Source organism: Oratosquilla oratoria, chromosome 1, assembly GCF_046742065.1.
Source record: "Oratosquilla oratoria isolate Oo_2021 chromosome 1, ASM4674206v1, whole genome shotgun sequence".
Taxonomy (NCBI): domain Eukaryota; kingdom Metazoa; phylum Arthropoda; class Malacostraca; order Stomatopoda; family Squillidae; genus Oratosquilla; species Oratosquilla oratoria.
This window is the reverse complement of record NC_134777.1, coordinates 71,068,226-71,082,492: the sequence shown is the minus strand read 5'-3', so window position 1 is coordinate 71,082,492 and position 14,267 is coordinate 71,068,226. Positions and strand designations below refer to the sequence as shown.

The 14,267-nt window shown below is 38.2% G+C and overlaps 1 protein-coding gene across 1 annotated transcript in view; it reads left to right on the top strand.

The window, feature by feature from the left end:
- The first annotated feature begins 3,409 nt into the window (after positions 1 to 3,409).
- mRpL27 (mitochondrial ribosomal protein L27) overlaps positions 3,410 to 14,267 on the top strand; it is a 45,644-nt gene continuing 34,786 nt past the window's right edge. Inside the window, exon 1 of the mRNA XM_076205407.1 lies at positions 3,410 to 3,568. Coding sequence (XP_076061522.1) covers positions 3,496 to 3,568 — 73 coding nt within the window. The 5' untranslated portion in view covers positions 3,410 to 3,495. The remainder of the gene's footprint in view (positions 3,569 to 14,267) is intronic.

Sequence of the window (14,267 nt, the reverse complement as noted above, 5' to 3'; positions counted from 1 at the left end):
CTGGTTTTGGGTGAGATCAGGTCGAATGAACACTTTACTGTAGATGTCGTGTTCACTGTCTCTCAAGTCCTTGGCTTTAGCCAGGATTGTTTTCTTTTCAGCAAATGACTCAAACTCTATCTTCAGTAATCTAACCTTGCCTTCTATGGGGTCACCTAACCTTGATGTCTTTGTCACCTTCGTAATTAGTTTGAATTCCTCCCTAAACATTAGGGCTACTACTTGCAGGTCTTCTGGGTTGCTTTGTTCTGGGAAATTCAGTATAACCAAATTTAGCTTTCTCTGATCCATTTGTTCTAGTTCTGATAGGCCCTGCCTCATTTTCCTAGTGCCGACCATACCTGAAGTTAAACCTGAGCCACCACTACTGTCGGTTGTGATATTTGAAATCCTCTTTTCCAGAGCTAGGAGTGAATTCACACTCTTCTGATTGACTTGATCCAGTTTCTGTTCCAATTCTGTCTTGAAGGCATTCAAAGTTGAGTCATCATGAGATGTAGGCCTGTGTTGACTAACTTGACTTACAGCTGCCTCTATGTCGGTCAAACATGCATCCATGGTTGCTTGCAGGTTATTTATCTTCTGGTTGGTATCTCTAACACTACTATTAAGCTGTGCAACTTATTTTATGTTTCTGGAGCGCTGAATAGCCAGGTTATCTATTGCAGTCTTAATGTCAGCATGTTCCCACTGAATAGCAATAACCTATAACCTATTTTTTCTGCCTCCATGCTTACAGTTGTTACAATACCATGCACACTTGTCATCCTCCTCCTTTAACACTTCACATAGCTGTTCAGATATATTTATGCACTTAATGTGAAACCAAAGGGTACATACCTCACATCCCAGGGCCCTGTCATCTTTCCCTACTCCTTTATTGCATGAACCACAAAAGTGCACCAATGTTTCCTCATCCCTGGATGTCTGCTTCCCTCTTGTAGCTTTAGGTTCAGTGTCTTGTGAATCATTAGAACGAGTTAAAGGTCTTCTGGGATTGTCAGCCATGTTTGTAAATCATGCTTCTTCTAAAGTTTAAGTAATATATCACAGACTAATGCTTCTCACCTTTATCTGATGAGCTTTACGTTTAATTATATATTTACCTCCGTCTTCTGGGTCTTGAATGATATTTTTGAGTCTTGAATATACAGATTCTTGAGTCCAAAAATCTTCAACTCTTCAAAGGAGATTAAGGCATTTCTAGGTGCATAGTAGAGAGGTATAAAGCTGCACTAGACAGGCTCCTGAGAACAGTACTAGATGAACACCCTGTTATGAAGCCCAACATAGAACAATACCAGACCATGTGGGTCTGCAAGGAAGGAAATCCAGGTTGGACAGAAGCGGCGGACCATCGTGGCTGTGAAGCAGCGATTCTAGACGGAAACAAGTAAACATGCCAAATTTATAATAATGATAATAATAATAATTAATAATAATAATAATAATAATAATAATAATGATGATGATGATGATGATGATGATGATGATGATGATGATGATGATGATGATGATGATGATGATGATGATGATGATGATGATGATGATGATGATGATGATGATGATGATGATGATGATGATGATGATGATGATGATGATGATGATGATGATGATAATAATAATAATAATAATAATAATAATAATAAAAATAATAATAATAATAATAATAATAATAATAATAATAATAATGATAATGATAATAATAATAATAATAATAATAATAAATCAAATACATCAATTACAGAAAAACGCATGGTTCGAAATTACAATTATGGTGAATTTCTACAGTGAAAAAAAAAAAAAAAATCCGGGCACTTTGATTTCTGTAGCCGACTACGAATATGTGGTGACGCGCCGCTGGTCAGCCAATCAGGAACTTGGAAAGCTTGTGGTGACGCGCCGCTGGTCAGCCAATCAGGAACTTGGAAAGCTCCCCACGTTCCCGCCAGCCTCCTTTAAAAGGTCGGCGTTTCGCCGAGATGAGCATGTAGCCCAATAATTGACAGGCTACAAGCACACACAACTCAAACCCAACCTGGGGAAATCCAGGAGAGCTCATGCCTTACCTGGGGCTAATCAGGAACGCGCTCTACACGCGGGAAGTGAACTCTACTCACTTCCCGTAAGACACACACACACACACCTCTCACGAACATAGCCACGAACCACGCACAAACATCTACACTTACTTTTTCTTCGACTAAAATTCGCTTCCTTTCGAACTTTCTCTTATACTACATCTCCTCATTTCAGTTTACCTCCCACTAAAGATTTTTCCGTTTTTCCACCTTTCTCTCCTACTACGCCTCCTACCATTTTCTGGACTTTTGGTGATTGTAATCTGTTTTTAATCCCGGCGTCGGCGCCGCCGTCCAAGCTCCCAGTCCATTTCTCCCGTGCCACGACCACCAACTGCCCCAAATCACTCGCTAATTCGCCCGGTGGCAATAGCCCTCTTTTATACACTACTATCTTTTCATTTTCTTACAGACATTCTTCCCCTCCCACAAAAACCGATCTCGCGCAAGCGGGTGGTCTTTCCTAGGAATTCAGAATTCAGATCTCTCCCGACTTCTCTACCGAGTTCTCTCCCGGGGTTAACTCCAAGCAGCAGTTCTCTCCAGCAAGAAGCCTTGGGACCAGTTCTCCCCCAGAAAGCTGCCTCGGGACCAGTTCGCTCCAGCAAGCCGCCTCGGGACCAGTCCTCTCCAGCAAGCTGCCTCAGGAGCAGTTCGCTCCAGCAAGTCGTCCTGTGGCTCTTCGTCCACAGCCACGACGCTTGATGAGGCCTTCACTCCGGACCTTCTCCCAACGACCGTTCCCTCCGAGCATATTAACCATTAAACTTTAGTTTTAGTGTTATTGTGAGTCTTATTTTCCCTGGCTTGTCCATACCGAACCAAACCTACGACAAATACATTCTTGAGAGAGAAGGGGCTGGGAGAGAGTGAGAGAGAAGGACAAAGAGGGAGAGTAGAGAAAACATTGCCACTGAAGAGTTATCAACAAGCTCAAAATCACAAATAATCCAAATAAACTGCAAAATTACGAAAAAAAAAAATGCGTAAGGGCCCAGAGAAGTCTACTGGAGATTTTGTGGAAGCGCGAAAACGTATAAACCAACTTTGAAGACTGAAGATAATTTTACGCTTATTAAAACAGTGAGAAAAACATATTTTTATTGAAAGGGGCTGGTATTGTACACTTGCACAATCGTGCGACTAAAATGAAATTTCGTTTATTAATCAAAAACACACTATGTCACACAACACTCACTTGGTGACAAAAACCTACTGATATTATTTCTGTCATAGATTACATAGTTTGTATCTATGACTATTGTGTACGACATCGTTGTATTTAGCATATGTGATAGCCTACAGAAACAACAATCTTTGAAACATATTTTTCTCATTTACCGTAAAGTTGCCTATTCACAATATTTGTTTACGTGTGTGAAAAGGGTCCAAGTTTACCTTCTAATGCCGCAGTATGGCACTTATATCTTCTTGTTCACTTAAAAGTTTGGCTACTTCTTATCTTCCATTATTGCAGAGAAATGCAGGTACGATAGTAAACAATACGCATATATATTAGATATAATTTTGTGGGGAGGTCTGTAGCCTCACTCAGCCTCTCACAGTTTAATTAAATATTAATGTATGCTATTAATATAAATATAATTATACTATATGACGTAATGGTAGTTAGCTATGGTATTTGACTAATTTGAATTTAGGATAGATGTGAAAATATGTGACAGCCATACGTGTATACTCATACTGTATGGACTATGTAGGTACCCCCACAAAATTTTCAAAAAAAAATTAACCTTTATATTATTGTTGCATATGAAAGACAACTTTATTAGAAACAAAATGCTTTTTAAATTTTTGAAATAGCTTGAAAAATAAGGGAGATACGATTTTTTGAATTATTTTCTTAGCCCGCATTTTTGGCTCGACTTTACCATAACAAAGTGTTAGAATTAAGGGTGGTAATTTGTAAAGATTTCGGTAAAGAAATACACATTAACTCTAAACCACTGGTCCAATTTTATTAAAATTCGGAATACTTGGGTTTTATGGATCAACAAATCACATGAGCATGTCAAAAACAAAGTGAGACATCTCCATCATACCATATTTGCCTTTTCATGGCAACCATGAAGCTGTCGCTAAACGCCGACCGAAGTCGACCGACGCCGACCAAAACCACACAATCACGGTTTTTGCTCAAATGCATAATTTATATATAAAAAATAGCACATGGTTGCATTATTTGACCTATTTTCTTTAAAATGGATAATTTCCACGTAAAATGATCGAAGAGAAGTTACGTTTTTATCCTCTGAAAAATTATCAGCCGGCAACCAACGCCGACGAAACCCAAACAATGACGTTGGTTGCCGGTTGATAATTTTGTAGAGGATAAAAACGTAACTTCTCTTCGATCATTCTACATGGAAATCACACATTTTAAAGAAAATAGGTCAAATAATGCAACCATATGCTATTTTTTATATATAAATTATGCATTTGAGCAAAAACCGTCATTGTGTGTTTTTGGTCGTCAATGGTAATAGTAAACAAAATCGAACGCGAACTGGACGCATCAGATTCATGGGTGATATAGCTAAATTCCGGGGCTTTTAGCTCAAACACGCAAAAGTCAATTTTCTTAAGCTTCTCAATTCTGGGAGAAAATAGGTTGAAAAACTTGTTTATGTAACTTAAAATTATGTTTAGACATTCTTTACCTTAATATTTTTACTCGGAAAACTATGTTGCCGAGTTTGAAAACCAAATTTCCGTTTAAGTCGCTGAAAAATTGTTTCTATTTCAAGAATTAGCCTTACACTTGCAAAACAACAAGGTAATTTGAATATCTTGCGCATGCGCAAAGCGCGGGAAGCATTCAAATTGAACTAAACAAAAAATAGTGGGCCGCAACATTTGGCCATGAAAACAACACAAGATCGACAGTGGCGCCGCGCGCGGATTCCGGGGTACCTAGTTGTACAGTTATGGTAATAGTAAATAGAAATAGTTCCTACAGTAACAATACATAGTGTAGGTAGCTAGGTCAACATGAAAATGGAATTCCTGATATTTGAGCTGAAGTAGTTCTCATGGGATGCAAAAAGTCGCTATGAGTATAATGCAATTTGAATTATCCATCTAGCTGTCCTAGTTCTCGAGATAATGCATTTTAAATGGAATTAAATCGGGCCTATTTTGTCCCCGGAAATCGGGCCGAAACGTGCGGTCTGACTAATCGTCGATCAAACGTAAACAATGACGGTTTTTACGGACAGGCACAATTTTATATACAAATGTAGCATATGGTTGCATTATTTGACCTATTTTCTTTAAGATGTGTGATATCCATGTAACTAGATCATAGAATTACGTTTTTATCCTCTGCAAAATTACCCACCACAGCTACGAATATCGTCAAATTACATGAAAATCACACATTTTAAAGAAAATAGTTTGATTAATTCAACTATATGCAAGCTATTACAGTAATAACACAATAGTAACAAACTTAATAGTGTAGTTTGATCCATACCACCAGTGATCATAGATAGCGAGCATGACGAATCGTAGCTGTGGTCCGTAATATTACGGAGGATAAAAACGTAACTTCTCTTTGATCAAATTACATGAAAATCACACATTTTAAAGAAAATAGCTCAAATAATTCAACTATAAGTCTATTACACTAATAACATAATAGTAAGAAACTTAATAGAGTGAAGTTTGATCCATACCACCATACGTTGGCGGGATGGATGTTGATGTTGTTATCCGATAATCCGACCCGATAGAAAAAAACTAATTAAAACCACCGATTTCTCAGCTCTACCGTAACACGCTGCCTTTATTTTGGTATTAGAATAATCTGCGATAATAGTAGTTTTTCTTTATTATGGTCAGTTGCCACAACCCTAAATATGTTAGCTCATTTTTTACGTTGAAACATATACCAATTTTCGATTTACTGTTGAATACAGGCCACCATGTTTATCTTATGTTTTTATTGACCGACATGTAACTGATGATGTGAATGTTTAAAATTTACTACGATCGTAGTAAATACACTCGCACAACATTTTTATTAATTAAATTTCCCGTGGTATGTAAATTTGGCCGTTTGAATGGCATGCGCATAAAATGACGCGCTATTGTTCTCGTCATCGACGGTGGCGCCTCTGGTGGTGTTTGACCTACCTAGTGTAGGGGGTCTCACTAATTGCCGAACAAACCGAACAAAACCGAGAAAAGCTGAACAAAACAACAAAACCCAAACAAGGACGGGTTTTGCTCAAATGCACACTTCTATATATATATGGTTGCATTATTTGAACTATTTTCTTTAAAATGTGTGATTTCCATGTAACATGATCAAAGAGAAGTTACGTTTTTATCCTCTGCAATTTTACCGACCCCAGCTACGATTCGTCCAGCCCGCCGTCTATGATCACTGGTGGTATGGATCAAACTACACTCTTTTAAGTTTCTTACTGTTGTGTTAAATTACATGAAAATCACACATTTTAAAGAAAAGAGTTCAAATAATTCAACTATATGCAGTCTATTATACTAATAACACAACAGTAAGAAACTTAAAAGAGTATAGTTTGATCCATACCACCAGTGATCATAGACGGCGGGCTGGACGAATCGTAGCTGGGGTCGGTAAAATTGCAGAGGATAAAAACGTAACTTCTCTTTGATTATATTACATGGAAATCACACATTTTAAAGAAAATAGTTCAAATAATGCAACCCTATATATATATAGAGGTGTGCATTTGAGCAAAACCCGTCCTTGTTTGGGTTTTGTTGTTTTGTTCGGCTTTTCTCGGGTTTGTTCGGCAATTAGTGAGACCGTAGTGTAGGTACCCCCACAAAAAAAAAAAAAAATAACCCTTGAATTATTGTTGCATATGAAAGACAATTTTATTAGAAACAAAATGCTTTTTAAATTTTTGAAATAGCTGGAAAAATAAGGGAGATAAGATTTTTTAAATTATTTTTTTAGCCCGCAGTTTTGGCTAGACTTTACCATAACAAAGTGTTAAAATTAAGGGTGGTAATTTGTAAAGATTTCGGTAAAGAAATACACATTAACTCAAAACCACTGGTCCAATTTAATTAAAATTCGGAATACTTGGGTTTTATGGATCAACAAATCACATGAGCATGTCAAAAACAATGTGAGACATCTCCATCATACCATATTTGCCTTTTCATGGCAACCATGAAGCTGTCAATGATGGGTCTCACTAAACACCGACCAACGTCTACCAAAACCACACAATGATGGTTTTTGCTCAAATGCATAATTTATATATAAAAAATAGCATATGGTAGCATTATTTGACCTATTTTCTTTAAAATGTGTGATTTCCATGTAAAATTATCAAAGAGAAGTTACGTTTTTATCCTCTGCAAAATTACCAACCGGCAACCAACGCCGACGAAACCCAAACAATGACGGCTTTTGCTCAAATGACAAAAACGTAACTTCTCTTTGATGATTTTACATGGAAATCACACATTTTAAAGAAAATAGGTCAAATAATGCAATCATATGCTATTTTTTATATATAAATTATGCATTTGGGCAAAAACTATCATTGAGAGGTTTTGGTCGACGTTGGTCGGTAGTTGGCGGTTGGTAATTTTGCAGAGGATAAAAACGTAACTTCTCTTTGATGATTTTACATGGAAGTCACACATTTTAAAGAAAATAGGTCAGATAATGCAACCATATGCTAATTTTTATTTAAAATTATACATTTGAGCAAAAGCCATCATTGTTTGGGTTTGGTCGGCGTTGGTTGCCGGTTGGTAATTTTGCAGAGGATAAAAACGTAACTTCTCTTCGATCATTTTACATGGAAATCACACATTTTGAAGAAAATAGGTCAAATAATGCAACCATATGCTATTTTTTATATATAAATTATGCATTTGAGCAAAAACCGTCATTGTGTGGTTTTGGTCGTCAATGGTGATGTGTAAACAAAATCAAACACGAACTGGACGCATCAGATTCATGGGTGATATGCCTATATGTGATGACCCTAAGCTCAAACATCAAGTGATCAACGCTCTTAAGCTTCTCATATCCGGGAGAAAATAGGTTGATAAACATGTTTATGTATATTTAAATAATATTTAGTGATACCTTACCTTAATATTTTTACTCGGAAAACTATGTTGCCGAGTTTGATAACCAAATTTCCGTTCAAATCGCTGAAGAAATTTTCTATTTAAAGAATTGGGCATACACTTGCAAAACAACAAGGTAATTTGAATATCTTGCGCATGCACTGAACGCGGGAAGCATTCAAATTAAACTAAACAGAAGCTAGTGGTCCGCAACAAATGGCGACGTAAACATTACATGGTCGACAGTGGTGCCGTGCGTGGATTCCGGGGTACCTACATAGTGACAGTCATAATAGATTTTTGCTGTTTACAGTAGACAGTATGATTATCACAGTTGCTATGTAATTTCCTGATGCCATTTTTCAGGTTAAGTTATATCAAGATTGGGTAGAATTTGTATTGCCACACTGTCTGGGGAGGCCAAACAAAATAAATCCTAAATCTTTTGTACAGAAAATGGGCTAAAAATTGGGTATTTTTTTAGAAGTGCACACTTACATGGTATAGAATTAGAAAATTAGATATTAATTTTGTGAATTTTAATATATGGTCAATTTATAGTTTCACCCAACCATAGAATTTGGTATGTGGCTTATGTGTTTCTGGTGAGAAATGTTGTGATATGAACGATGGTGTACATCATTTCCGTCGCAAATGCGTAATTTTGAAGTAATTAAGTATTGAAGTTATGTGTACATCTCCCGAACGATGTGGGGGCATGTGTGGAAAATCAGGGTTTTTGGGTGGGGAAGACTAATAAATGGAGTAATGCATGTTGCAAAACAGGTATAAAATGAAAAAGACTAAAGAAACAAAAAAAAATATACATCCCATTTCGGCGGGTACAGCGCGCGGCGCCATGTTTGTTTACTAACGATTGTAAGTACTGTATTTGTGACTATAACCACTAGATTTAGGGAAGCCGCTCACGCAAGAGTTGGTAACCGTAAACTAAACTAACCTAACCTAACCTAACGGAAGTAACGTCAGTTTACAATCAGGAAGTCTTGCACAACTGGAGTGGACTTCGCTAAATGTAGCTGATCTAGCGAGACATTTTTTGAATCATTGGGAAAACAAACATGGCTACCACTCGCGTTAGGCAGGACTCTGGCCCTAAAATGTGATTTCCCCCCCCCTCCATTTTATACCTGTTTTGCAATGCACATTACTCCATTTATTAGTGTTCCCCACCCAAAAACCCCGATTTCCCACACGTACCCCCCAGATTGTTCAGGAGATGTAGGCATAAATACATAACTTCAATAATTAATTACTTAAAAAGTACAAATTTGTGATGGAAATGATGTACACCATTGTTCATATCACAACATTTCTCACCAGAAACACATAAGCCACATATCAGATTCTATGGTTGGGTGAAACTATAAATTGACTTAATAGATCGATGTAATAGGTATTTTTCATGGCAAAAATCAATATTAGAAAACACTGCTAAAAGCTATGCAGAAAATGGAAATAAAATTGTATCAACTCCTTTAGATGCCATCTTTGTTTTAGTAGATTCAGAGGTTGGAAACAATTACAACCTGATGACCTCAAGAATTATAGATACTGCTTTTCTAAATGTAGGTTAGGTTAGAACAGATGAATTCATCATGACCATACTTTAATTTCTTCAACCTCTGTCTCTACCAAATCAAAGATGGCATCTCAAATAGTCAAAGTGGCTATGTTTCTTTGTCAAAAGCTTTTAGCAAATTTTTCTGTTATTGATTTCTGCCAAGAATAACACATTATGTTGATATATTATAATTTACAAAATTATCTAATTTTCTATTACTATATGCATGTGTACAATTCTAAAAGTTGGTAAAAAAAAAATTGGTAAATTTTTAGTTGTGCACATCTATGCAATATAACAATAGAAAATTATTTATTAATATTCTAAATTGTAGTACATGAGGTAATATTCAATTTTGTTGGCGGAAATCAATAACAAAAAAGTTGCTAAAACCAATTTACTGATGAACGAAGTCATAGCAGTTGAATGATATGCCATTTTTGTTTTGATACATGTCAAGGTCGAAGAAATGGAAGGATAAATTCGTCTATTCTAACCTAACCTACCTAACTTAACCTAACTAACCTACGCAACCTAACATATATTCAGTAATTCGGAACCTCAAACTCTATAGATTATCCAGGTTGTCATCATCATCACGGATGCTGATCGCCTGATTATTATTGTATCTCGGGCAATTAACAGACGACAGCAGAACCCCATGTTCTCTCATTAAGTCCAAGGAAGCCCTATTGTGTATGTACATACATATACCAAAGGCTCTTATCCCCCTTACACGGGATGTAGCCAAAAGACAAAGACATAGAAATCACTCCCACCCATTCCATCCCCTACATACTCCACTCCCCTCTACCCTCTTCCCTCCCTCTTATTTTGGCACCTCCTGTATGATGGGTCATTCCTGCATCTTGTTCACTGCCCAGGGTCAGAAGCAGTGTCACAAGACACAACACATTCACAGCAAGGTAATTTAATTAATTCAGCGACCCCCCTCTCCATCCCCTCATGCAGAAAAGGAGAAGATGGGGGAGAAATCCCTTTGGGCTGCATCAGTTTATTTCTCATACATACTTCCTCACCCCTCATCCCCCATCCACTCCCTCTCATGCATCACAACATCATCCATACACAACCATTCTCCATTTACCCCATCTTCTGTCCTCTTCCATCCTTCCTCAACAGACATTCTCCTCTTTCCCAATGCCCCTTTTACCCCATCCATCCATCTCATCCTACGTTGCCCCCTCATATTCACTCCTTCCACCTCTGCCTTCCACACCTCTTTTACTAGTCTTTCTTTACTCATTCTTTCCATGTGTCCAAACCATCCTAATACTCTTTCATCAACCCTATCTCCTAACTCCCTTTCCACCCCTGTTATCCTCCTCACCACCTCATTTCTCACTCTATCCAGCCTAGTAACCCCTATCATACTTCTCAAGCATTTCAACACAAACACATTCAAACTCCTTTTCTTTTCCTCTCTAATGTTCCATGTTTCTGCCCTGTACAGTGCTGTCGGCACAATCATTCTTTCATACAATCTCCTCTTAGCATCCATTCCCAAATGTCTATTTCTCATTACACTTATTAATCCCCCAAGGCATTTACTTGCTTCTCTCAATCTACATTCTACCTCCACCTCCACTCCTCCCTTTCCTGCCACATTTGCATACAAGTATCTAAAACTATCCACTTCCTCCAGTCTCTCTCCCTTAATACTCACTTCCAGTCTGCTGCCACTCTCTCCCCTTGTACATCTCATCACCTTACTTTTACCTCCATTTATCTTCAGATTCCTTTTTTTCACATACTTTCCCAAACTCTGTCACTAACTTCCTCAACCCCTCCTCTGATCCTGCTACAAGTGCAGTGTCGTCAGCAAACAACAACTGACCTATCTCCCACTTTTCTCCATTTTCTTTAACCATCTCCAATCCCTGACCCACTACCCTTGCATTTATTCACCTCTTGCACCACCCCATCCATGTATAGATTGAACAGCTAGGGTGACATAACACATCCTTGATAAAGTCCCACCTTTTCCTCAAACCACTTACTCTCTCTATTTCTAATCCTAACACAAGCTCTACTACTCTCATGAAAACTCTTGACTGCTCTTAACAGCTTTCCTCCTATCCTGTATATCTGCAATACCTCCCACAGTCCCTTCCTGTCTACCCTGTCATAAGTCTTTTCCAGATCCATAAAAGCCCCCAAAAATCCTATAGCTTTCTCACATATCTGTCTTACCATAAAATCTGATCTACATAACCCCTACCTGTCCTAAATCCACACTATTCCTCACCAGTTACTCTATTCTTCTCCTAATCCACTCAATCAAGACTCTCCCATAAGCCTTCCCAACTACACTTAACAAGCTGATCCCTCTGAAACTACTACACTCACACTTGCCCCCCTTTCCCTTGTAAAGTGGAACTATACAAGCACTCCTCCAGTCCTCCGGCACTCTACTCTCTCTTAAACAAACATTAAATAACCTCACCTGGCAGTCCACTCTGACTGTACCTCTTTTTTTCAGACATTCTGCATGACATCCATCCAACCCAGGTGCCTTACCTGCTCTCATCATCTTAACAGCTGCCTTCACTTCATCTTTCCTTATTTCTCCTCCATTTTCCTCACTCATCCTGGTCATTTTCTTAGCGCTTCCCACTGCAACTACACTTTCCCTCCCTATCCTCCTTCATATTTAGCAACTCCCTAAAATACTCTGCCCACCTTCCTCTCACTGCCTTCTCTTCCATTAACATCTCTTCATCTGCACCTTTTACCTTTTCTTCTCTTGTTGATTCACCTTCTCTTTCTCTTTTAATTTCTTTCCAAAACATCTTTTTATTACTTTCAAAATTTTCTGTCATACTCTTACCCCATTTCACATCAGTTCTCCTCTTTGCCTCCATTATATTAAGCTTTACTTCTCTTCCCTACTTTGTACCTCTCATGTGATTCCCTCATCCTAATTTGTAACCAATCTATGAAAGCCTGCTTCTTCTCTTCTACCCCTTCTTTGCTTCCTCATCCCACCACTCACTAACCTTCCTTCTATTTCCTCCCGTACTCCTTGTTTCACACACCATCTTTGCACAGAACATGTACATCCTTAACTCTTCCTACTATACTTGTGGTCACCACTATATAGTCCATTAACGCTCCATTTACCACCCTTCCATCCACCACCCTCTCCCATGTGTACTTATGCTTGAATTTCCTCCTAAACACTGTATTTGCTACCATCAATTCTCTTTCGAGACACATCTCCACCATCAACTCTCCACTATGATTTTTTCCTGTAACTCCATACTTCCCAATCACTCCATCTATTGGTTCCTTACCTACCCTAGCATTAAGGTCTCCCAATACAACTACATTGACATTTTTCCCTAATTGCTCTATGCACTCATTTAAATCCATCTAAAAAGCCTCCCTTTCCTCTATGCTCTTCTCACTATATATGCACTTACAAAAACCCACATCTCCCTTCCCAGCTTCATGTTTATCCACAATAACCTTGAAGAAACCTTCCACTCCACTACATGCTTACCTATCTCTTCACTTACTAGTATAGCCACACCTTCTCTCCCTTGCCCTCTCTTCACTCCCGAGAACCTCCCAACTACACTACCAAACTCACACTCACCCCTCCCTTTCAACTTAGTTTTACTCAATGCCAACACATCCATCTTTCTTCTCACAAACATACTACCTATCTCTTCCCTTTTACTCTCATCTTTACCACATCCATGCACATTAAAAGACCCAAACCTTAGGTTACTGGTTGGAAAACTCCTAGACCCTCTTATGCCTTTACTTTTTTAGGAATGTCCCTTTTAGGGCTACAGGTAGCAGGATTCCTAGTCTTATCCCCCATCCTGTTTTTTGTTGCTTCATATGACTCAAGTGGGCAGACTTAGTGTCAGCATTCTTTTCCCCCACCACAAGGTAGGCAAAAAAAGGAAATGAATGTTCAGAGAAATGGTACAGGACAGTAACAAGGGGTTGGGGGACAGCATAACGGAGGGACAGTAGCAGAATAATAAAAGTGTCATCATTTCTCTATGAACAGAGTTTTCCTCTATCACAGACAAAATGATGTGTGGCTCTGGTCTGTACGGGCATCCCATATAGACCTTAAAGTATCAACTGCATACTACTTTGCCACAATAACATGCAGCCAATACCCCAGATGGGGTATTGTCTTTGTAACAGCACTTATTAATGTCACCTGGAGTTGGAGAACAGCTGGTTCACAATGTGAAAGCCATCGGCTGACTGACAGTGCTTGGACTGGACAGACAACAGCATGGCATCTGTACTGTATCCTAGCAGCTTTGTTCATTAGGAGGTTTGCTTGTAGCAAGGTTTTTTGTTATTTATTTCCGCCAAGAAAATCACATAATATGTTTATGTATTATAATTTACATAATTAATATTTAATTTTCTAATGATATATCGCATAGGTGTGCACAACTAAAATAATACAAAAAAATTTAGTTTATAAAACAAGAAAC